General features: G+C 36.9%; 1 protein-coding gene across 4 annotated transcripts in view; it reads right to left on the minus strand.

Annotated features, from left to right (window-relative positions):
• The window catches only part of LOC308691971 (uncharacterized protein), a 135,501-nt gene extending 112,381 nt beyond the window's left edge, over positions 1 to 23,120 (minus strand). The window contains exons 1-3 of one of the 4 annotated variants that reach the window (XM_081367593.1): positions 11,985 to 12,089; positions 11,732 to 11,883; positions 33 to 1,952 (exon numbers count right to left, since the gene is read on the minus strand). In XM_081367593.1, the coding sequence (XP_081223719.1) occupies positions 451 to 1,952; positions 11,732 to 11,810 (1,581 nt within the window). In that variant the 5' untranslated portion in view covers positions 11,811 to 11,883; positions 11,985 to 12,089 and the 3' untranslated portion in view covers positions 33 to 450. Of the gene's footprint in view, positions 1 to 32; positions 1,953 to 11,731; positions 12,090 to 16,291; positions 18,123 to 22,784 lie in introns of those variants that run through there. The other 3 variants (XM_081367594.1, XM_081367595.1, XR_014030287.1) reach the window with 3 other exon arrangements.
• Positions 23,121 to 27,365: the final 4,245 nt, after the last annotated feature.

Genomic DNA, 27,365 nt, shown 5'->3' on the forward strand with positions numbered 1-27,365 from the left:
TAGTGATTTGCTCGAACATTGATGTTTTGTTTACCATAGATATTTATTTAACCTGTCAAAAAAAATATAAAGCAATGTTATTTTCTAAATTATTACAAAAAGATTCAATACTGTTAAAGTACTGGATCGATAATCAGTATCGGTAAGAGCAGTAATACCGTTAAAATCTTACTGATACAGTACACACAAGTTTTTCACATCCTCATTTATTTTCTAGTGTCTTTAAAAAGAGACAACCCTTAGAAATGTTCTTCCACAAACAGGACAGACGTAAGGCTTTTTATTAGGTAGCCTATGTACTTCTGGTGGTTCTTCAGTAATGATGGCAAAGCAAATGTTTTACTGCAGTGATCACAGTTAAATTGCCATACAGCAGAGTGAGAGAGTGCAGATGACACCACAGTTCCATTTAAATCTCTTCTCACACAGATGACATGCATAAGGTATCTCTTAAGTGTGAATTCTCACATGAATATTAAATGTTTTTTTACAGGTGAAACTACTTCCACACTGAGAGCAGGTGAAAGGCTTTATTCCAGTATGAATTAACATGTGCTTCATCAGGCTTCCTTTACATACGAAAGAGTTTTCACATTGAGAGCAGGTGAAAGGCTTAATTCCAGCATGAATTAACATGTGAGTCTTAAAGTATCCTTTACGTGTAAAAGTATTTCCACACTGAGGGCAAGTGAAAGGCTTTTCTGAAGTGTGAGTTACCAAATGATCATTAAGGTGAGTTTTCTGTGTAAAACTTTTCCCACACTGGGAGCAGGTGAAAGGCTTTATTCCAGCATGAATTAACGTGTGCTTCTTCAGGCTTTCTTTACGTATAAAAGTCTTTCCACACTTAGGGCAGATGAAAGGCGTTTTTGAAGTGTGAATTAGCACATGATCATTAAGTCGTCTCTTCTGTGTGAAACTCTTTCCACACTGAGAGCAGGTGAAAGGCTTTATTCCAGTATGAATTAACATGTGCTTCTTCAAGCTTCCTTTACATATGAAAGAGTTTTCACACTGGGAGCAGGTGAAAGGCTTTATTCCAGCATGAATTAACATGTGAGTCTTAAAGTATCCTTTACGTGTGAAAGCGTTTCCACACTGAGGGCAAGTAAAAGGCTTTTCTGAAGTGTGAGTTACCAAATGATCATTAAGGTGTGTTTTCTGTGTAAAACTCTTGCCACACTGGGAGCAGGTGAAAGGCTTTATTCCAGCATGAATTAACATGTGCTTCTTCAGGCTTCCTTTACGTATGAAAGTCTTTCCACACTGAGAGCAGGTGAAAGGTTTTTCTGAAGTGTGAATAAGCACATGATGACTAAGTTGTCTCTTCTGTGTAAAACTCATTCCACACTGAGAGCAGGTGAAAGGCTTTATTCCAGTATGAATTAACATGTGCTTCTTCAAGCTTCCTTTACATATGAAAGAACTTTCACACTGGGAGCAGGTGAAAGGTTTTATTCCAGCATGACTTAACATGTGAGTCTTAAAGTATCCTTTACGTGTGAAAGTATTTCCACACTGAGGGCAAGTGAAAGGCTTTTCTGAAGTGTGAGTTACCAAATGATCATTAAGGTGTGTTTTCTGTGTAAAACTCTTGCCACACTGAGAGCAGGTGAAAGGCTTTATTCCAGCATGAATCAACATGTGTTTCTTCAGACTTTCTTTACGTATGAAAGTCTTTCTACACTGAGAGCAGGCAAAAGGCTTTATTCCAGAATGAATTAACATGTGCTTTTGAAGGTATCCTTTAGATGTGAAAGTGTTTCCACACTGAGAACAGGTGAAAGGCTTTTTGACTTCGGTCATTTGAATGCTGCTTTGTGAGCAACTCTTTTCAGTTTTGGAGCACCTTAACAGCTTTTCTTCAGCGGGGACATCATGAGCTTTCTGATGTTGATGTTTCTCCTCCACTTCATTCAGATGTGGTATTTCCTCTTCCACTTTCATCAGGCCTGGAATGAAAACATTAAAACGATGAAAATAAATAAGGACAATTGCAAAATTTTTTTTTTTTTATTTCACACCTCATTAACACCTCCTTTATAACTACAGCCACTAAATCTGATCTGCTACAGGGAATCTGTAGGTATTAGCACTTCAAATGTAATACTTTTTAATAACGTTTTCAAGACCTTTCCAAAAAAGGACCTGCATGTCGCTTTAATCACGCTACACAATTACATGAGCTATAATGAATTGTGTTCATGCATATAGGCAAATTAGAGCATGATTCCATCAGCTTCTATGCAAACACACTAAATCACCCGCTCAACAGAGATTTACTAATGAACACTGAACCCTTTGCACTTTTCTGACTTGAAGTAAACTTTAGCAGGGTAAACGGCTATAGATGTATATGGGAGAGTCAAGAGACCAATCAAAATGTAATTTTTGCATTACCAATTGATCCAACAATGAATTAAAAATAAAATCCCCTATTGCCTTTCCATGGCTTTCCAGGAGAGGAAAAAAATTAAGAGATTGCTAATTACGATCACTCCCTCAGCAGCTGTGTTAAGCCCCATTCACACCGCCAGTAACACACAGCGACATTGTGACATGATCCCATTAATTTTCAATGGAGCGCTGGCGACTTCCGGCGACATGAGCAACAGTGACCCTTGGCGACAGAAAGGAGGCATGTCACGCGACGGGAGTCACACAACAAAAGCTCAGAAATTTCAACTTCATGCAAAAGAGCAGCGAATTTCGTGAGCGACAGCCAATAGTGGAGAATGTGGAGCTCACTTCACCGAGTTCCGGAGCAATTTCACTATTTTACAAGATATGATATGATTTGACCTATGTGTATTTCAGTTAACTTTAGTCAAAGGCATTTACATTTTCACGGCACCCTAAGATGCAATAAACTGAAACAGTGTCTGTGAAGGTGTGAACCAAATGGCCCATAGGAACTGATAGGTGTAGGTCAGACGGCACACACATCTTGTGTATTCAATCTTGTGTACTGAGTCTCTGGTATAAAGTTCAGCTCCAGAGACAGAACTTTGGGTTAAGATCGTTTGAAGGCCGAGACGCTAAAATCATTGCTGAAGAAACTGTGCTACACTACTACCTTCAATAAATTCTTCTCCCCAAAATAACTCTGGTCAAGCTTATTTTATGTATTAGAGATATCTTAGACACAATTTATACTTCTGCGTCGGATCTACGCCGGAGCCTCTACGCTGTAGCGACTGAGACAAATCAGACACAATTATTTGCCATAGGCACACACAAATCTTTAAAACTTCCATCCGAGAGCAGGGTCCCAACCCCCCAGGCGGGGCGAAAGGGGCCTGGTTGCCATGGCCGCGATCAGATAGGATGTTTTATGACTCTCAGGAATGCTAACAAGTAGGGTAAACGTACCTATTAAGCTCAAGTACCCATTAAGCACACTACCATCTTGGAGCTCAGATTATAAAAAGAAACAGCAATGTATTATCCTATTTGATATATTAACCAATTGATGTGTTTGTTACTATATACCTCCTGTAATTTTAAACCAATCAGACCATTGCACACTGAGATATGTGTGTCCATGTGTTCACACTGTCTGGCGGCTATTTTCAAAGCTGTCTGAAAACTTTCACCAGAAGAGGAGCCCCTCAGATGTGCATTTTTTTATATGTTTAAGCCTTTACTTTGAAGAAGTACATCTTCTTATTGCAAAATTAAGAGATTAATGTTTAGACTTTTGAATATTATAACCTGGAACCTGGATGTGGGAAATAATTACAGTTAGATCTAAAAGATAGTTTTAGCAACATAGCCCAGATGCTACGAACATAGCTAGCTTACTAGCTGTATAAGATTGTGTGCTACATTAATATATTACTTCACAGGAATTAATGGCTTGTACTTTTAAATCCATAATATTATAATTTTACATTTTATTGATAGTCTGTGGTTTTAAACTGCTGTAATTTTTAAAGAATTCATATTATTGTTAGGTGAGCTTAAAGGGTGCACTACTATGACAATCACACAGCTTCAGTGTGACATCAACTAGAAAAAGCATAATTTCATAGATATTGTCTATAATAGTTGTTCATATTAAAATTGGTATAAACTTAATACATTACCTAGATTATTAATTTAGCTAAATATTTTCCTTTAAATTTTAATTTAATATTTATTAATTAAAAAATGTTTTTGCTCCAATTAAGCACAGTGTGTGCTCCCTTTAAGCTCACCCACATTAAACGTCTATGTAAATACTTAATAATCAGAATTTAAATATTAACTGATGGTTGTCACTATGTTAATCTTCAAAAAAATGATTAATAAACTTATTTTTACAGTCTTAAGATGACAAAAGCTAGACGAAACTATAGTGTATGCCCAAAGATGAAAGAGGCATGTCATCTATACAAAGAAGGAGCCATCAGAAACCTGTCGTATCTGTCCAAGAAGTTTGGAGTAGACAGGAAAGCTCTGACCCAGAGAGTTAAAGGGATACTCCACTTTTTTGGAAATAAGCTCATTTTACAACTCCCCCAGAGTTAAACAGTTGAGTTTTACCGTTTTCGAATCCATTCAGTCGATCTCCGGGTCTGGCGGTACCACTTTTAGCATAGCTTAGCATAATGAATTGAACCGGACAAGACCATTAGCATCTCTCTCAAAAAAATGACCAAAGAGTTACATCGTGTACTAAGACGGACGGAAAATGAAAAGGTGCGATTTTGAGAGTATAGTTCCTAGCCATATCAGCCTAGAAAATTGAAACTTTACATTTTCCGTCGGTCTTATTACACGATGTAACTACAGAAGAGTCGAGTTTTAAATAGGAAAAATATCGAAACTCTTTGGTCATTTTTTTGAGAGAGATGCTAATGGTCTTGTCCGGTTCAATTCATTATGCTAAGCTATGCTAAAAGTGGTACCGCCAGACCCGGAGATCGGCTGAATGGATTCGAAAACGGTAAAACTCAACTGTTTAACTCTGGGGGAGTTGTAAAATGAGCTTATTTCCAAAAAAAGTGGAGTATCCCTTTAAGGAGCACATTGGTTTGTTTTGTTATTTGATTTTTCAATATGGGTTACATAGCTGAACGTGGACTAGTCTAGATGTTGCAATGAGTTTGAATGACACTTCACTATGAATAGGATAGGCTACCTGATCAAATTGAATGCCTTGTTGCTTGATTTTAGTGTTCTGTTTTTTTGTGATTGACTCTGTACCTTCAAATAAAACTTTTTTCAATTATTCCTTAAAAAGGTTGTTTAAAGTAAACAAGAATTTTTAATAAAACTTGTTGTGAGCTTATTGGGAACAGGGGTGTGCTTAAAGGGTACAAAACGTACCCATTAAGCACAGCCAGACTTTTTATATTTAATGATGTACATCTTAATTGAAATACTTTTGTCATTTAAAATAAAATGAAATATTATAGTGTGAGAGATTAATATTTTATTTTAAAATAACTTCTTGTACTAAAACCAATATCTTGTGCACTAAAAATGTCTCAATGTAGATTATGGTGAGCTTAATAGGTACGTTTACCCTAACTAACTCTGCCACAGATATCAGAACAAACTCTCCTGCATTCATTTATTGATGAACTGACTGACATGAAATGAACAGGCATTCCAGAACATTTTGAGAATGATTTACTGTTGTGTGTTTTGTCTTTTAATAATTCTGTTGATACTATGATCTCTTTGATACTATGTAGTTATTACAGGACCAACTGTCTATGTAACCATGTTTGGTCTCGATAAATTGGTACTTTGAAGATCGAAATGATTGTGTACATGATATGCCAATAGCTGTGCAACACATTAGAATTACTAAGAATCTTCCTTAGTAGTGTCATTAAACACCAATCCAGCATGCCAGTCCGAGTGAGCAAACTTAAGACAAAGGCTTGTAAATCCTGGTGACAGAAGAAACTCCCGCCAGACAGTCCACCCTTCTCATTGGTACAGCAAACCCAGAGAGGGGTGGCCATTCTCAGGCTTTATTAGAGACTGACCACAGTGACCGCGCTCTCTTCTCAACGCTTCTCATCCGACAACAAGGCAGCTTCTGCTGTTACTGGGGGAGGGGCTGGACCCCTCCCCCCCCCCACTTGTGCCCAGCTCCCTGGGCCCAAACAGGCCTGAGCAATGCCTGCCATGCTTTCATACTCCAAAAAGGGAGTCAGACTTTTCTTCAATCTAGAAAACAACTGCAACTTTACCATCACTGACTCAACGATCCACTCCTGGTCTTCAAGCCAGGACAGCAGGCTTCGACTCACAACAGCCATGTGCTCGAAGCCACCATGCTTTTCTTCAAGGCCATAGACCCAATCAACGAATCCAATCCAATCCAAGAATTTTCCACGATTGCAACTGCCATGCAAGTATTCTTTGATGAGATTGCTATGAAATAAGCTGATGGTTCTTTCATTTCTTTCCATACTGAAATAGATCGTATTCCATAGTTCTATTTCCTGTTTCCGGTTCCACATCACTCACCCCTTTACCTATGCATGTATGTATGGATGTATGAATGTATTTATGTTTGTTTAGTGTTAGTTATGTTTGTGATTTAGTTAATAAAACTTGTGCCCAATTATGAATTTGGTTTCTGATCCTCTGTTTGCATACAAAGTCCCTTTTACGATTTTGATCTTGCTACATGCTAATTGCTGTACATAAGGAATAATTATTTTTCAGTGACCATGAAAAATACATTTTCCTTAGAATAAATGAATAATCAAAGAGTTCGTTGGAACTGATTAATTGATTGTAATATTAATTTGGCTTACCTCAAAGTTAATCTAATTAACTGACCAAAATATTAATAATTAATCATAATTGGTAATTATGGATTATTATTAATATTTCCCCTTTGAGCTAATATTATTACAACGCTGTAGGCAACGCGTTGGTTTTAATTTATACTGTCCGCGTTGACGCGCAATTACTCATGCAGAGGGAGCATGTGAAACCCGAGGGAGGGGTTCTAGCAGACCAATCACAGCGCTTGCGTCCGCATAGAATTGACGCGTTGTTACATTTTTGGAGAGGTGCGCGTCAGGGTACATGCGCTAAACACAGCCTACGACGTAGCTATGGCGTAAGTTCGACACAGAAGTATAAATTGGGCTTTATACATTTGAGAGCCACCCAAACAACCGCTCGGCCAAATATAGAGAAATCTGACAATTTGGCGAGCCAGCCAGGAGGCTGACAAGAAGACAACTCACCAACTGCAACAAGTAGTAAACAGAAGAGTAATGGATATTCAACAGTTTTTAAGTTGAAAATCTTCCTCTTTTGACAAATTTATTTGAATCAACTGGATCATGTCTCAAAGATCCTAATTTGGTGAGTGAAACTTATCTCTCTTAAAGAACATCTTTTGAAAATAATAATAAGTAGACCAGTAAAGATTTGTAGTGTAGTGTTAGGAATTTTAGGCTTGGGCCTTTTAAACAAATTAGTTAATTCTCCTAAGATTGCAGGAGCTATCGAAATCAGGTTTATAGCTTAGCCCTGTTAAGCCCTTAAGAGTCTGTAAGAATCATTTCTCATGAGACTGAAGGAGCCATATACATATAATGTTTCCTTTCTCTGGAGTCTATGGGAATTGTTAAATAAACAATTTAGTCCATTCATCAAGAGATTGTAGAAGCAGAGGCTTGGTCCTTTCTCTTTTGTGTCTGTAGGAATTGTTAAAGGAACAATTTGTCCAGCGACTATAGAAACCATATAAATAGTTTTGGACTGATGTTGCTGCAAGAATTGGGAATTCTTGACTGGGTGCTCATCACACCGTTATCACACAAAGATAACGGTGTTCTAGTTCTAAGTTTCTAACAGCACTTTGCGTTTTCTGTTCTTAAACCTCTCCCTCAACGAAACTTGAAGGAAGAATATGTCTCAAAATAATTTTGCTATTAGATAAGTTATCATCTCGGATCACTCGCACTACAGCTGCGCTTACCTGCAGTCGTGATGCAGTGATAGACAGCTGTCTTTCCTCAGTCGACTGCAGTTTGGATTTCATGTGATTTCTCATTGTGGTGATAGTATAACTCCAGATTAATTATTTAATTTGATCAAAAGTAATTCCATTTTGTAAGATCATTTAATAACCTCATTTTCAAATAGTAATTCCAAACTTTGCGAGGCAGACGATGACATTATGATCAAATACAAACAACTTGTTAAACATGCGCCACAGTGCCACCCAGTGCATTTAATTATAACTGCGAGTTAGTGCTTGGGATTTATCAGGGATTCACTGCATGTACGACCCGCAAAGTATTTACGGCTTCATAAATTCGATAAAATTCGAATAGTATTTTATTTTTCGAATAATAATTACAGATCGAATATTCGAAAATTCGTGCACATCCCTAGTCTGTTGCCGTAACAACTGCGCGCTGAGTGGTTTTCAATGAGTGAGTGAAAGCTGAGTGAGGCTTTCAATGCGGAGAGACTCTGTTTAGTTTCGGTTTATTGGTTACTGAAAATGTACTCGTTTTTGTGCATGCTGACCATATCGTGACACTTATTTATATAGCAACAAATAAATATAAATAAATCAAAATAAATTAATAAATGCGGTAAAACCACATATCGCGCTATTGAGCCACTAAAAATTACCGCAAGGGAAAATCCTTCACCGCGACAGCCCTAGTGGACAGCAATATGTTACACTCTCTGCACTTCCACAGCTAGTGCACAAACTTAAGAACAACATACAGAGTACAGATCTTGAGACTGCACCAATGAGGTCATTTCAGTCTCATGCGACAGAACAAATCACAGCAAGATGGCAAGGACTGACAGAGTTTACACCTGAATCTCCAAACATCACCCTGCTTGCTGTTGCTCTGGATCCCAGGTTTCAAAAACTGAAGTTCTTGTCTGCTGACCAAGTATTCAAGGTCCAAAGCACAGAACAAACCATGGCACTTGCTGTTGCTAACAAAAAGCAAGTGAGGAAGCTCACTGAAATTGAAAATGGAGCATCCAGCACAGCACACGACTCCCCAGAAGTGCATGCCAAGAGGGTCACATCGTTCCTTGACATACTGGAATGTTGTTTTCTGTCATGATTCGAGCGTTTAGATATAAAATGAATGAGACAGTTGTTGTCAGGTTTCATTGGTGATTTAAAATATGAAATTTAATCGTAAGCTTGGCGATCAGTTTTGGAGAATTTGATGCTTCCCCATTCAAAGAGATAATAAAATAGATGCACTTGCATGCCCAAGAGGCGTTTCAAAAATGGCCGCTGAATGAAATGACTTGTCTTAAAGTGACTTTCGTTAAAGAGACCTGAATGTTGTCATTTCTGGTAAATGATGTCACATATGGGTTGTCCAGGGCTTGCAAAATTTCAAAATCATTGGTAGCCCTTCGGGCAGGCACTCTTCAGATTTTGGTAGCCCGAAATGAATTTTACTAACCCAAATAAAAAGACCATTTTTAATGTAGAAAATTGGTTAGGAGTCAAAACAATGAATCAAAAACTTTTTCAAAACACAAAATATCAACAAATACGCATCTGGTTCTAACTGAACTGAAATGTGTGACCAGTATGGAACATGAATCAGTCTGTGTCTGTGGCTCAGCCCCCAATGAGGGTATGATGAAAAAAAAAAAAAGTAACACTTTAGTTTAGGGTCTAATGACTAATGAATTAACTAGTTTCATTAACATGCAGATGGCAGGGTTTTATCATCACTGAGGTCCCGAATGTTAGGTAGGCTATTTTGGGGGGACCCCCAATAACATTTTGATTTCTCTGATCTACATATGTGAATTTTAAGCAGTTTTGAAGGCCAAAAAAATTGGATATCAATAGCTTTAAAACCATGTAAGTGGGCAGCTGATTATTTTTCTCTCCTCATCAGCATGTTTCTCTTGCTCTGTCTCTTCTCCTCCTAAAGCTGAGCTTTGACTGATATAGGCTTTTCATTTTTGTCTGTCAGTGAAGTAAACATAGGGTCAACTGATAGATTGATTTATTCTCAGACGTGTTCATATACTGAAAGCTACTAAGAAAGCTAGATAACAGTTTATTAAATTCATTCACAGTATGTACACATTCATTATTGATCTTATTCATAATACAGGGCTTTATAATCAAAAAGGTCCTAAATTTAAGGTTATTGGGGGTTAAAAAATTTTATTTCTCTGATGTCCATTTCAAGAGGTTTGAAGGCCAAAAAAGGATAAAAAATAGCTTTAAAACAATGTCAGCGGGCAGTAGATTATGTCAATACTTGCTCTCACTTCTTATCCATCACTCTTTCTTTTTCTCTCAGTCTCCTCATCTTGCCCTGTCTCTTCCCCTCCTAAAGCTGAACTCTTTTAATTTACTGAAGGCTACAAATTGTATATTAATTCTTAGCATGTACACATTCATTATTAATCTTGTGCCTAACATGAAAAAAGCTTTGTCAATGCTCTGTTAATATCCCCTCACAATGACAGTAAACTAATAATTATTAGTCACGTTACATAATTATTAGTCACGTTACATAGGCCTATTTTCATATCAAAATGGCGAAATTCGACAAAAGTATATTCGTTTGTCTGATTATTTTTGTCATTCGTTTCACATTTATGACCTAAAAAAGCTGTCAAATATGAAATGTTTAGTTTAGCTACTTATACTTATCTCGCACTTCACCGTAAACTGAAGCGAGTCGCTCTCGTCGCTCTGTTGAAATTCGCGCTCAGCAGCTTCTGTGTATAGAAAGCCCGCCTACTTTGATTTGACTGGTCATCTCAAATGTTCTGACATTGACCGACCAATGAGACTCAGGTGAACACACACACACACACACACACACACCCTGTCCTCTGTTTCTGACATGTGCTCTGCTTGGCGCCGCTGCGGATTGAAGACGAAGACGCGCTGAATCTGATTTAACGACTGAAGCGAACACTATTTCAGATAGCCCGTCGGGCAGGCAGGCCGGTTATGCATTTTGGTAGCCCGACTTGAAAACACAATAGCACCGGGACGTCGGGCAGGCGATTTTGCCAGCACTGTTGTCTAAATTATTATAGGCGGAGAATATAGTTGGCGTGACGGGGTTGAGTTCAGACTGAGAGACATAACTTTATAGTCTGTTTTTTATAAAATAGCTTGCATTTTTTTTTTAGAAAAATTTTATTCACAGGAAAGTAACACAAATAAATACTTACAATATTGCCAAAATTTGCATATACTGTGTACATTTTGTTAAATATTATAATACACAAGTCCAAATCAGTCAAGTACCTCAGGGACAGATTAGTGCACAGTAGAAATAAGATTTTTATGATAAAAATTATTTAAATGCAATATTTTTTTATTTATTTTTTATTCCTCATAATGGACATACCAAAGTATTGTGAAAAGCTTTTAACATTTCATTTTGGTGAACCACCACTTTAAAAAAAAAGAGAGAGAGGCTAATAATAATACATTTTAATTTGGGGGTAAAAATAGTACAATAATTAATACATGTTTTACTTTATCCACCTTTATTCGTCGGACCTTGGGGCTGTTATTTAGGTGGAAAACCGCAGGAAGACTTCTGTAAAACAGACAAACCTTTGTCCACATTTGAAACGTTGATTTAAGAAATTTTAATGGTAATTAACGCCATGTTTTTATATTTAGGAAGTCAAGACATTTAAGGATCCGTGGTATGCAGTATGCACCCTGTTTAAAGCTTTGTTTGCTTAATGTACCAAAACATTAAAGAATGAAGAATACACCAACCTCCTTGTTCCTCGTGTTTTATTCTCCAGGGTTCTGGTTCACTCATGTCCTCCTCACTCTCCTCTTTAACAAACACCATCTTCGCAGCAGAAGATCTCAGTTCAGTTGATCCTCCTCCAGATATTCCTGCTTGCTTCAAAACTTAGTCACGTCTATGAGGATAGGAACATTACAGGCATTTATTGACCTGATTTAAAATGTATCCTTCTATACACTAGAAGTACATTTCTAACTATTTATATTAAGCCAGCACCTCGACAAATCAGCAGAGACTATTCTGAAAACGAATCTTCTTCCTCTGGATGTTTAATGGTGGTTGGTAAACTAACGTATGTGCTTTACCGCCACCCACTGGACTAAAGTGTGAAGCGTCGCGAGGGTTGAGAAAAATAGGGAAGGAATTACTTAGCGCATGTACAAGGTACATTATTTTTCCTTTAAAAAGAGATGTGCACAAGACAAGGACTTGAAATTATATGCAATCGCATGGGATTCTTGTTGTATCAGTAGCCTACATGAGAGAGGATTTGATTTGAAAAATGAGAGAATTTATTCCAGTCAATTATTTATGTGAAAATCACAGAAGGTTCCCTAAATTAATTGTTGTTGACTTATCATGATCATAAACTACATTTTGCAGAATGACATACATTAAAACATTAAAATATAGAGATTAAGATAAATGAAAACATGTTATTATGACCAGATAGATAGCTAATGTAAAACCAACTCAAATATTAAATCAGGGTTTAGCGTATCATGAAAAAACAATGATACATAATTTTTTGAGGATATTGTTATGTTTTTCCCTTCAACTTTGGAAGAAGCTCTGTGAGACCCAATTTCAGAGCAAGATATTAAAACATTCAATAACTTATACAGCACTCAAAACAGTAATATTTAATTGTTTACTCCAATATCTCACTATCAGTGAGAAAGACACATAAATATCTGTCAAGCCAGTATTCTTCTTAAATGTCTTAAAATGGGTCGGTCAAGTCTCAGGCCAGATGAAGATGATCAAGATGCAAAACTTTTAAAACAAAAGTATTTATATTAAGTCAAACTCAGGTAGTCCACAGGAAAGAAGGCAATGTAACCATGTGTAACATATGACAGTAACAGACAACTAATTGAAGGAAATGTCGAAATGTTTTGTTCTAAAAACGTTCTGAGAACATTACCATGAAGTTCTAATAATGTTTTCAGCGGGTAGTTTTATTTTGGTTCGCAGAATATTCTCCTAAAACGTACACAGCAAAAACTCCAGTGATAAAAGTTAATGAGATAATTAAGTGATTAATTGAGCGATGAGTGAGCATTATTGATGTTAACAAGCAGAATCAGGACTATTTTAAGTAGTCACTATTGTAATCACTATTGATCACCATTATGGTGATCAGTGTTTGTTTGTTTTCTGACAGAAATAAAGTCAGTCTGGTTAGTAATAAGTGAAGCTGCTAATGCTGTTTGTGGAGTTGTTTAATCCTCTGCTTGTTAACAGGCTTATTAAGGCTCAGATGATTCCATATTTAATATACACAGATTTTGTGGCTCAGACAAGGTCCAGTTCTGGTTTATTTATTTGCTCTTGGCTGACATGTGGCATTGCTATGGCCTGCTTGTGGCCCAGATCTGGCAAACAGGAGCGGTCCAGTCAAGTGGCGTCATTTTCTGCTGCATGTGGGCCAGATCTGGGCCGAAACAATGTTGATATGTGGGCAGATGTTTATAGAACAAACAATAGGCAAACTCACAGTTCTTTAAAGAATGAGTCCTTTCTTCTCTACAAAGTTAGCCTTCAGGGCCCGTATTCATAAAGATTCTAAGAATCCTCTCAGAAAACTCTTAATTTAGCTTAAAAACTTTTACGTAGGAGTCTTAGCTTAAAAGCGATTCGGGACTGATCTGAGAGCAACTCTGAGTAAGGAAAATACAAAAAATTTTATCTTAGTGAGGAGGCGGGGTTGACCCCGTTGCTATGTATGACACAATCTTTTGAAGACTGTGATTGGTTGGTTGTCCAAGAAGGAAAAAAAAGTGATTTTAAGTATAGGGTCTATTCTAAGCCTCCACTTTGAACTTACATGCGTAATTTTTCCTATTTGATCGTTCTCTCTCACACACACACACATTATATATGTGTATATAAATCCTTTTTTTTTACCATGCTGTTGATTTCCTATAAGGTATTTGATTGGCTTAGAATGATAAAAATTGTTCCACTCTTTCCAGTTACACTGATTGCTGGCATGTCTATTTAAGCGGTGGTTTGAATGTTGGTTTTAATGTATCAAACATGGAATTTTCCCAGTTGCCAAATATCGTAATGTAGTGATTACTTTCATTTCAGGCGCTATGGCATTTCTGCGCTGTGTCGGAGATATTAGCGTGTCTCTAAAAAGATCTGTCACAAACATGATCCCTGTATGATCTAATCTAACGCTATCGTCTTATTCATTGTCTGCAACATTTCTTCTCCCTCTTCGTCTATCTGCCATTTTCTCCTCTGCTAAAGAAACTCTTAAGCCTCTTAAAAGTCCTCGTCCGTGCTCCTAACAATTTTGACCTTAAGACCTCTTTTAAGGGTTAAGATGCTTTCTGAATTACTTTTTTCTTTACTAGGAGTTTTTCTTTAATTTTAAGAGTAAACGCCCACATTTCTAAGAATTTTCCTAGAATTTTGTCACTAGGAGCTACTCTTTGCATTAAGATTCTTTATGAATACGGGCCCAGGAGTTTATCTATAATAACATAATGTAAAGAAGAGATACCTAAAAAAATAGTTTCAATTAAAAAGACAAATCTGAAAATTATCGACATTCCATCAATCCATTTGTTATGCTGCTATTTCTGCAGCGGTTTGAACACGCACGTTCACAGTAATCACACAAGAATTATGAATTTTGATCATACCTCACCTATCTTTTGCTTCGATAAAGATTGGGATATGTGTCCGTTGCATATGCATAAACTGTGCATGACGGTAGCAAATACAAACCAAATGCAGTCTGAGTGTAGTGTATGTTAACGAGCTCACAAGCTTGCTATCGTTTTACTCAGTAACTTTTCCATGATTAAAACACGCTATCCTGTCATCTAATTACACTTCACTGGATCTTTATACTGATAGTTAATTTAGACATAGGCCTACTTGGTAACTTACATATCAAATCAAAGTGTACCGGTAGTTGCAAATAACAGCAGCAGATAACTGATGGTTTGAATCTCACGTAAAAAAATTAACCACATAAGAAGAAAAAACACCATTTCACTCGGATTTTTACACGGATAAGTTAAGGAAATTGTGCAAGTTGAATAAAAGTTGCTTACCCGTTTGAATGTGATGTAATGACAGTCTGTACAATGGGCTCACATATTCCTGTGGTATCTTCCGAATTAAAACAAAGTCGCTTCATCCGATTTAAATCACAAAAACATCACTGGATGTTTAAAATGTAATATTTAAAAGTAATAGGTAGTTTACATATAAAATAATACAGAGCTGCTAAATGACCTCATGCAGATAAACTAAATTGGCCTTTATTAACCCCTCAAAGCAGTTTGGGACACTTTTATGATGGATAGATGCACTTGTATGGACTTGCCATTCACTCCCATTATAAAGCTTGGAAGAGCCTGGACATTTTTTTATATATATATAACTCCAATTGTATTCATCTAAAATAAAAATGTCATATACTCCTAAGATGACTTCAGGGTGAGTAAATCATGGGCTAATTAGAATTTTTGGGTGAACTACCCCTTTAATCTAAGTCACCAGTCGTTTCATGTAATATCAAATATATGAGACCAAAGCATCAAAAACTAGACTCCAATCGCTAGATGTACGGTGAAACAAATTGAATCACTTCAGAAATCTGGTAAAAACATGTGACCCGTATAAATTAGGCTAGTTTTATCTTTCATTTACTATGAATATTGGTGTTCCCCATTTTTGATCCCAATTCTCTTCTTTTCCATTGTAGGGGCAAACAGACATTTCATTTCCATTAAAATATCGTCTTTTGCATCATTGGAGTTTAAATCTGCTTAAGGGTGAGTAAATGAGAAAAATATAATTTTTACATAAACCATTCATATTCTGAATATGTTAGGCCTATTGCATCTGTAGAATATAAGCAAGTAGCACATTAAGTTTTAATTTTTTCATTTGCAGATACAAATACTGTCAGTCATCTTAAATTGTTTTCTTTACCAATAGATGTCGGCCAAACCTGCTGACCTTGAGAAAATGCTTGCCTGTGTCTCCTTGTTTGATCCTTCTTGGTAAGAATGTCATATTAGACATGTCTGCATTTTGTTTCTCTTAAACAAAGTTCACACTCCAGACTGAAACATAACTTTCGTTTATCAGGAGAAGATCCACATTTATGTGCCTCATGCTAGAATCTACTGACTATAAATGTACTCTGTATGACCTCTGCAGTTAATTCCAAGTCTTCAGTGAAATATCCAGTAGTTTTTGGTTAATTTTTTAGATGATCAAAATTATACACTGCAAATCATTTTAACTGAAAATTTTCTCCTCTTATTTTTCAGATACTTTATTGGAATAAATCCAGAAAAGAGAACCAAAGCTGCACAGAGAAAAGAGGTGTGTAAAATAACTGGGAAAACCGTGCAGAAAAAAGACTTTAACCATCAGTCCAAAAGTATAAAATGCTGATATATAATTTATAAACAATTTGTTTTGATATAAAATAATTGGCTAGTGTTCACTGAACCCTGACTTAGTATATTTGTATTTTATGAACAGGTTATGTATGTACGTATATATGTATGTAATTATGTATGCCTGTTTTAAGGCATATGGTAAAAGTGTATCTAATGTTGTATGAGAATAAATCTAAATGTTTATCTAGTGTTGTGTTGTTCTCTTTTGTAATGCACATAACAGAAAATGCAGGGTATAGTATGTATTTAAAATTGAGATGGGGTTGTGAGTAGTAACACAACTATTATGATGAGTGTACCGCGATGGCAAAGGCTCTAAATGTAATGGTGCGTTCAAGCCATGTCGGCAAGATCGTTTTTACGAGTTGAACACACATGACCTCCATCACAATGTTGTTAATATGAGTGGAAAGTTTGGGATTTTCTTTAAGCCCTGATGTTTATGAATTGAGGGCAAGTCAGTGAGAAACATGGTGGAATATTACTTAAAGCTATTAGCTTTAATAAAAGCATGTTTTAAGGTCATCTTTTGTTTGAGCCATTTGTTTGCAAGCAATGTTCGGTGTGTTTTTTATTCTAGAAAGCAATTTTTAAATTGTCAGATTCTAGTAGTGTTACAATGTAAAGATCACATTTTAGAGTACTTTAATACACTTTATAGTAATACACAGTTTATGTAGATTACCGCAGAAACACTAATTTAACAATATAATGACAGCCGAACACCTGACAGTATTATAGTGTGCAGCCTATATTTTCTACAGCACAGTACTGTAATATTTTTACAGTAATAAACTGTTGCTTCAGATTACAGCTTTCTACAGGTAAATCTAGCTGCCTGTAGTTTACTGTAAATTAACGGGGGCATTTTTACAGTAATAAACTGTTGTTTCAGATTACAGCAGGTCCACTGTAAAATTACAGCATTCTACAGGTAAATCTAGCTGCCTGTAGTTTACTGTAAATTAACGGGGATTTTTTTTACAGTGTAGAACATGCTCATTAAGTTGTTTTCTCAGAGTAAAACTATTTCCACAGTGAGAGCAGCTGAAAGGCTTTATTCCAGCATGAATTAACATGTGAGTCTTAAAGTATCCTTTACGTGTGAAAGACTTTCCACACTGAGGGCAGATGAAAGGCTTTTCTGAAGTGTGAGTTATCAAATGATCATTAAGGTGTGTTTTCTGTGTAAAACTCTTTCCACACTGGGAGCAGATGAAAGGCTTTATTCCAGCATGAATCAGCATGTGCTTCTTCAGTCCTCCTTTACGTGTAAAAGAGTTTCCACACTGAGAGCAGGTGAAAGGCTTTTCTGAAGTGTGCGTTACCAAATGATCATTAAGTTGTCTTTTCTGTGTAAAACTCTTTCCACACTGAGAGCAGGAGAAAGGCTTTATTCCAGCATGAATGAACATGTGATTGTTAAGGCTTCTTTTCTGTTTGAAAGTTTTTCCACACTGAGAACAGGTGAAAGGCATTATCCCACTATGAATTAACATGTGATTCATAAGGCTTCTTTTCTGTTTGAAGGTATTTCCACACTGAAAACAGGTGAAAGGCCTTTTGACTTCTGTTAATTGAATGCTGCAATCCAATGATTTTTCTACAGCGGTGACATCATGAGCTTTCTGATGCTGATGTTTCTCCTCCACTTCATTCAGATCTTGTATTTCCTCTTTCACTTTCATCAGGCCTAAAATGAAAACATTAAAATGCTGAAAATCAATTGAAACATTTGGAAAAAAATTATGGTATGTTTATACAACAACGATGTACTAAAAATGGAAAGGTTCATTCTTTGCATTTTTGAAAAGTTTTGTAACTTTTGTCAAAATGTATTGTGAAAAGTATTTGCTTAATCTACACAATGATGTACTAATAACAGTGCTGTGATTATTATGCGGTGCTGTGAAATGATTATGATGTTTTTAGCATATTATATGTTTGGAAACAGTTCTTTTAACCCTAATTGAGTGTGTTGGAGTGTGTAGCTTTTCATTTCTTAAACAACCATGTAGGAAGGGGTGTGAATCTTCACTTGTCTCACGTTTCAATTCGTTTACGATTATCATGTCTACGATTTGATTCGATTCAATATCATGATGCATTATGATTAGGCTTGCTGCGATAGTCTGTGTTATCGTTGTTACATGGTGTTCACTCGCACACCGATTCCATTACTAGACCACCGCGTCACCGTCATTTTAGTAATAAAAATTATTTAGTTAAATTAGAGAACAGACACTACAATTAAAACTGAACGCGTCTGGTCAATTCAGCATGAGCCGAACAAAAGTCGCAGCACAGATCAGCATGTATGCCATGCCTCAAAGCGGTCTTATTCGTTTTGTTAATAAACGTTCTATTTTTAATATAAGCAAGTCTAAAATTGTGCATTCACCAATCTGGTCCATCAACTTCATCAGTCACTCTCTTTGCAAACCACCTCCTCCTCACCTGATCTGGCTGCCAGTCCCACGGCCCTACCAGCAACATTCTCTGGCACAGCAGATAATTGTAGTGGCTTTCTTCTCCAATGCACCTTGCTGTTTGAGAAGCAACCGCAACGATTTTGCACGGATAAGATCGCATTCATCATTTCTCTGCTATCAGGCTGTGCTCTCCAGTGACTAACAATTTAGATGCCTACATCACTTACTTTGAAGATGTATTTGATTAAAGGGCGATCACTTCACTATCAGTTCATGATCTACTGCTCCGTCTAAAACAATGCAAATCTGCTGTTAAGTTTTGTACGCCCTTATCACTGCTTAACGATAGGGTTTGTCACCTACTCCGCAGACTCATCTCGCCATCTACGATGATAGCTTTGGGTTCGAAAACCTCATTCAATTATCCATCCGTGTTGCTCAATGCTTAACAGCCTGTAAACATGAGTTACCTGCCCTGCATTCACCACCTGCTACCACTGTCTCCACCACACCTGTTTAATATCCTCCAGCACATGAACCCATGCAAGCTGATTAACTGAATCTATCACCTACAGAGAGACAAAGCCAGATTCAACAACATTTATGTCTGTATTGCGGAGCTGAGGTACATTTGATGTCAGAGTGCCCTGTACGTCCACTATACATCCACCTCGCCCAGAGGTGAGTAATATGCCCAGAATAACCTCTCTGCTGCACATTCCTGTATCAGTGATGTCTGCCCATCATTGCATTTTACAAGTGACAACCATTGCAAGTCCAGAGAAACACCAACAGGTCAAGATTCCTAAGGAATATGGGGCATGATGTGTTCAGTAAACAACAGGCCACGCATTTACCACTGCCGCTTCCAGTTTCTTCTATGTGACAAAAAAGAATGGAGGCTTGCGGCCGTGCATTGATTATCGTACCCTCAACAAACAGACTGCCATGTTCAAATATTCTCTTGCTCAGGTCCCAACGGCTCTGGAGAAGCTACGAGCTGCAACCATCTTCAAGTTGGACCTGTGCAGTGCTTACAATCTCATCCTGATCCGAAGGGGAGATGAATGGAAGACTGCTTTCATAATACCATCTTGGCTCTAGGAATATTGGGTTATGCCATACGGGCTGTCTAACCCTCCGTCTTCCAGGCCTTCATGAATGAGGTACTACGGGAGCAAGCTACCTCAATAGCTTCGATCCCTGGGCTACACCCACGGGTCCCGTCGGGTTTGTCGGGCCGACTCGACCCGTTGAGAACTCTATCCAGAAGGACCAGGGGAAGGTGGACGCTGTGTGGAATTGGCCCATTCCCGGTTCGGTGAAAGAACTTCAGCGACTCCATTGTTTCTCAAACTTCTACCATTGCTTTATCTTCAACTTTCCCCTTTCACCTCACTGTTACGCAAGAAGTCCAAGTCTCTGTCTTGGACTCCAGCTGCCACAGAGGCGTTCCATCAGCTCAAGCATGCATTTACCACTGCTCTCGCCTTAATCCATCAAAACCCAGATCTATCATTCATCGTTAAAGTTGATGCTTCCACAACTAGTGTGGGAGCAGTGTTGTCACAGCGGCAAGGGGAGACACCAAAACTATGTGCCTTTTTCTCCAAACAGTTATAATGGCAGGAGAGCCATTGGAGGTTCCAGCTGTCAACCCGTTTCCAGAAAAGCAAGAGACTCGGCACACATCCATCTCCAAAGGGCAGTAAGGAGGCACAAAAATCAGGATGATCTCCGCAGAGCTGAAACACCCATCTACCAACCTGATCAAAAGGTCCAGCTCTCCACCGTACATACACCTCCGGACATACACCTCCGGCTGCCCTGGCGGAAGCGGAGTCCCAGATACATTGGACCATTCAAAGTCAGATCGATCCAGTCACTTACAGTCTCAACTTACCTTCACAATATTTGTAAATGTTGTGATGTTATTTCCATCAAGAGGTGCTTACATTTTTGGTAAAGATCTTGTAGTGACAAGAGTCGAGCACTCTGTAAAGTCTCCTCCAGGACATCCCAAAGACTGTCAATGAATTTAAGGTCTGGACTCAAGAGGTGCCAATTCATGTATAAAAATGCTTCATGCTCCCTCCCAACTATTCTTTCACAATTTGAGCCTGATGAATCTTGACATTGTCATCCTGTAATATGCCCATAATATGTCTTCCAACATGGAGTGCGTAGATTTTCATTTCTTAAACAACCATCAATTAGGATTAAAAGAACTGTTCCCAAACTTAGCCTAGAAACATAACAGAAATCACAGCAATAATGATCAGTCATTGACTTAAGTATTAGCCTATCCAAACAGTGACTTTTTTTTTTGGGACCGGACAGTGTGTGTGTGTGTTTGTGAATATATATATATATATATATATATATATATATATATATATATATATATATATATATATATATATACACACATTACTGAGTGTTTTTGAAAGCTTTGAAAGGTTTAATAATTAACATTAAATATGTGAGTATGACTCTCACGCAGCTTGTGAATTAGCATAACTTGCACGCAGTAACTTCAAAACCTCAAAAAGCTTCAATGGGTTTGATTTTGATTGTCATTTGGTGAAATAATTACAAAAAAATACAGTGTGTTGGTGTCTGTCCACTGAATGTGACCCTCCGATTCTTCTCAGTGGCCATATGGGCAAGTGAATATTTACAAAGGCAACAATACAACTTCAGTTACATTTACACCTTTCAAACAAAGAAATGGATCAACTTCTGTCAGCTTGTTGAACATTTTTATTTGGACATATTTTACCATATGATGGCTGAAGCAGCAGCGCATGACTGTTTTCACAGTAGCCAGATTAACATTGTGAACGAAATTCTACAAAACTTAAGTGAAAACATCAAAGGATCATGCAATGGGATAAAATTGCTTATTTTCTCTCTGCAAACGATACCATGAAGAATGTGAACATTTAACCAAGTCAAAAAAAAAAAAAAAAGGTAAGCACTAAGCAGGTATCCATATTAATTTCAGTATCAGCAGATGCAAAACGACATTAAAGGCAACGACTTTTAACTGAAATAAATAAAACCCAAGTTTTTTTGAGGTAATGTAATGTTAAAATGGATTTCATAAAATTGGTATAGAAAAAAATATATATTTCAGGAACTGAAACCCGGCTTAAGTTCGTCTTGAATAATAATATTGTTTGTTAGTAGAAAGTCGAAGTTTGGAATATTTATTTATTTAGCCTATGCAATGTCAAATGGACAATAAATAGATTGGCATATCCAACATTATCCCGAAGGTATGGACAATGAGTTTATTTTATTAAAGGCAGAAGCAAGCACCAAAACCAGACTACAAAAAACATCTGTGTCCATACAATAGTAATATTTTGACACAATCCACTTTTATCCACAATCCACCAGGAAGACCTCTGTATAACAGGTAAACCTTTAAGCACAAAAATGTTTGAGATTACGCTAATATAAAAAATAAGTGAATCTGTATGAAGAGTCGCACACCCATACAGAAATGTTAGGCTATATATTCACATATGTGAAACACTGTTAAATATATTGAAATATATCGGCCTATTTTAAAATATACTTACATAAACAATATTTTCATTCATTTAGATTTGAAACATTTAAATATATGAAAATCTATTTATTGTTAATATATTTCAATCTATGTGAAATCTATATGGGCATGCGCGATTCCAGAAAACAACGAAGCAAAAATAAAATCTATATCGTATCGCTGCCTGTTCAGTTGCATTTTAAGACTTTTTGAAACGTGGATTTAGGCTAAGACATATGACAGGACTTATGGACTTTTACGTTAAGGATATTAAACCTAAGGATCCGCGTGCACCTGTGTCTAAAGATTTGTTAGCTTAATGTAGCACAGAAGTCAAAAAGATGAATGAAGAATAGACACCAACCTCCTTGTTCCTCGTGTTTTAATCTCCAGGGTTCTGGTTCACTCATGTCCTCCTCACTCTCCTCTTTAACAAACACCATCTTCACAGCAGCAGATCTCAGTTCAGTTGATACTCCTCCAGATATTCCTGCTTGCTTAAAAACTTAGTCACGTCTATGAGAATAGGAACATTACAGGCATCTGACCTGCATTTTTTTTTTATCTACACACTAAAAGTACATTTCTAACAGTTTTTATTAAGCCAGGACCTCGACAACACAGCAGAGATCATGCTGAACAGTGCTAATCTTCTTCCTCTGGGGTTTAATGGTGGTTTGTAAACACACGTCTGTGTCTTACCGCCACCCGCTGGACTGAAGTGTGAAGCGTCGATCGAAATGGGGGAAATCAGAAGAAATTACTGAGTGCGCTGTTTTTCATTTAAAAACGATTTGCAATAAGAAATGAAAATGACTTATGATAGACACACATGGGATTCGAACAACATCAATAACCTACGTTTATTTATTCGTCAAGGAAGTGAAAATCACAGAATATGGTTAAATGTTTTCTTTTTAACTACATTTTGCAGAATGACCGGCGTTACAGCATTTAAATATTGAAATTAAGAAAAATGAAAACGCATTATAATGATCAGATAGCAATTGTTTTATTATAGCTGTGGATACATGGGGATAGAGGATTATTATAAATGAATAGATAGGGTCTAGATAACTGGGACTTGAACAGGGGACTATTGAATAACAGGTGATGTGAATTCCATATCCACAAAAGAAGATATTTTAGAAATATTTTTTAAAAACTACTTTTTCATAGTCATTAACTACTTTTTGCAGAAAGACTGATGAGAAAATTTTCCAGGATATTTTTTTTTTTATATATATTCCCTCCAGTTTTGCAATAAGCTCTGTGAGACACAAATTCAGAGCCATATCTTAATCATTTGATAACTTACAGCAATACTAAAGGTTACTCAATACGAACTCCAAACTCAAAAGGATAACATGAAGAAGACAGACCTTAGCAGATCATAGCTGGACAAACTAAACACGTGGGTTATGAAAACTGACTTACTGAACAAAACAGAAAACTAATAACCAAAACAGAGCTCCTTTTCACCGGGCTGACACACACCTTAAGGAACGCCAAAAGAATCTTCAATCACACAGGGCGATTTAATTTCATTTATGTCATGGTTTATACAGTCTTTCATGTTTAAAAAAAAAAAAAAATTCACACTGGGTGAAACTCTTTCCACAATATGAACACTTGTACCGTTTCTCTCCCTTATGGATTCTGTGGTGTGGTCTCAAGGACTCGACTGTGTTAAAGCATTTCTCACACTCGCAGTGTTTTTCACGCTCATGTATTTTCTGGTGCCTTTTTACTCCTTAGAAATCTCCTTCCACAAACAGGGGTGCGTTTCCCGAAAGCATCGTTGGCCAACTATGGTCGCAAGTTCAGTCGTTACCAATAGAGTTCAATGGACATTGCGATGAACTTGCGACCATAGTTGGCCAACGATGCTTTCGGGAAACGCACCCCAGGACAGATGTGAGGCTTTTCATTTCTATGAACTTCCTGGTGTTTCTTCAGTAATGATGCCAAAGCAAAAAAAAAAAAAAAAGTTACTGCAATGATCACAGTTAAAGGTGCAGTAAGTAATTTCTGAGCAACACTGTTGATATTTGAAATCAGCCCAAACAAATGCACTCGTCCCTCCATTACTCCGTCCCCAAAATACATAAACATGCAATGCAAGTGAGTGGATGTTTCTTTAGCGCAATTGAAACAAGGCAAAATAAAGCTTTTGCTCGCTCTCTCTCACCTCCCCCATCATGAGTGGACACACCCCCTACTGCTGATTGGCTAAAAGTGTGTTGTGCTCCTCAGACCGATCCACTCTCAGCAGCGTTCCTCAAAAATCACTTACTGCACCTTTAAGTTGCCTTACTGCAGAGTGAGAATGGCGAAGATGAGCTTTGAAACACGTGTTCCATTTAAATCTCTTCTCACACAGATGATGTGTAAGGGATCTCTTCAGTGTGAGTTCTCATGTGACTATTAAATCCCTGTTTACAGGAGAAACTCTTGCCACACTGGGAGCAGCTGAAAGGCTTTATTCCAGCATGCATTAACATGTGTCTCTTAAAGTTTCCTTTACGTGTGAGAGTCTTTCCACACTGAGGGCAAGTGAAAGGCTTTTCTGAAGTGTGACTTACTAAATGATCATTAAGATTTCCTTTATATTTAAAACTCTTGCCACACTGGGAGCAGACAAAAGGCTTTATTCCAGTGTGAGTTCTCATGTGATTATTCAGGCTTTCTTTACGTGTGAAACTGTCTCCACACTGGGAGCAGGTGAACGGCTTTATTCCAGCATGAATTATCATGTGACTTGTAAGGCTTCTTTTATATTTGAAAGTGTTTCCACACTGGGAGCAAGTGAAAGGCTTTTGTCCAGTGTGAATTATCATGTGACTCTTAAGGCTTCCTTGACGTGTGAAAGTGTTTCCACACTGAGAACAGGTGAAAGGTGTTTTCCCACTATGAATTATCATGTGATTCTTGAGGCTTCTTTTATGTTTGAAAGTTTTTCCACACTGAGAACAGGTGAAAGGCTTTTTTCCAGCATGAATTAACATGTGATTCTTAAGGTTATCAATACATGTGAAAGTGTTTCCACACTGAGAACAGGTGAAAGGCCTTTTGAATTCTATTATTTGAATACTGCTTTGTGAACAATAGTTTTCAGTTTTGGAGCAACTCAATGGCTTCTCCCCAGCAGTGACATCATGAGCTTTCTGATGCTGTTTCTCCTCCACTTCATTCAGATTTGGTCTTTCCTCTTTCACTTTCACCAGGCCTAAAATGAAAACATTAACATTATGAAAATCAATCAGGACAATTGGAAAATAAAAGGAAATTAGGGTGTTTACACAACAACGATGTACTAAAAACAGAAAAGTATTGCCATTTTGCAGTATCACGTACAGACGACAATATTGTCACAATGAATCCATGTTCACACGGATCAACGAAAAACGACTAAAAAAGCTGTATTGTAAAATGGTGTCGTGTAAATTCTCCCTTAAAATGAACGTGTTCATGCATTTACATTAAATTAAAGCATGATTCAATCAGTTTATGCAAACACTAAAACACCAGCTAAACAGATGCCATATCTCTCTCTCTCTCTCTCTCTCTATATATATATATATATATATTTTTATTTTTATTTTTTTAGTTATTATTAGTCACTATTAGTTATTTATACACATATAAAGGCTAATAATACACTTTAATTTGAATACAAATAGTAAGACAAAAATAGTAATAGATTTTTAATTAATCCACATCCCTAGATCTTGGGGCTTTTATTTAGGTGGAAAACCGCAAGAAGACTTGCGTATAACAGGTAAACCTTTGTCTACACAAATGTTTGAGATTACGCTGATGTAAAAACAAAGTTAATCTGTATAATGAGTCGCACACGCTCCGAATTCTACACAGTTTTGCGTTTCCAGGAAGCAACAAAGCGAAAATAAAAAATCTGAATCTTATCGCTACCGGTTCAAGTTGTATTTTTAATATAATAATAATTTAGCCCTGATTTTTATATTAAGGAATTCAAGACTTTTCAAGTTTCCGCGGGCACCTGTGTCAAAAGATTTGTTAGCTTATAATAATGTAGCACAAAAGTCAATAAAGATGAATGAAGAATAGACACCGACCTCCTTGTTCCTCGTGTTTTATTCTCCAGGGTTCTGGTTCAGTCATGTCCTCCTCACTCTCCTCTTTAACAAACACCATCTTCACAGCAGAAGATCTCAGTTCAGTTTATACTCCTCCAGATATTCCTGCTTGCTTCAGAACTTAGTCATGTATATGAGGATGGGAACATTACAGGCATTTATTGACCTGAAAAAAAAAATTATATTTCTATCAACTAAAAGTATATTTCTAACACGTTGTACTAAGCCAGCCCACTGAGCCCAGCATCTCAACAAAACAACAGAGTACATGCTGAAAACTAATCTTCTTCTTCGAGGTTTAATGGTGGTTTGTAAACACATGTATGTGTCTTACCGCTACCAACTGGACTGGAGTGTGAAGAATAATGTGGGGAAAAGTCAGGTTACTTGTTTTTTCCTTTAAAAAAGATTTGCACAAAAAAATGAAAAGCACTTAAAATCATAAACTAGAATGGGATTCAAGACAAGCTTCGTCAATAACCTTTGTGAGTGAGTATTAGAAAATATTTATTAGAGTAAAATATTTCAGTGAAAATCAGGTTACCTAATGGTTAAGTTTACTTTTTCTTAATCATAAACTACAATTTAGTGACTGATGTTACAGCATTTAAATATTGAATTTAAGATAAGTGAAAATGTGATATGATGTTCAGATAGCTATTGTAAATCCAACTTTATGGATAAGGAAACATCCTTGGGTTATGTGTCTAATGCTGACTTTACATGCTCTGAATTAACATAAATGGGTGTTTCTGCAACTACGGGCACTTTTGACTCTGCCAAATTAATAATAATAATAATAATAATAATAAAACCATATGAATTTC

This window comes from Scardinius erythrophthalmus (assembly GCF_964197995.2).
Source record: "Scardinius erythrophthalmus genome assembly, chromosome: 1".
Taxonomy (NCBI): domain Eukaryota; kingdom Metazoa; phylum Chordata; class Actinopteri; order Cypriniformes; family Leuciscidae; genus Scardinius; species Scardinius erythrophthalmus.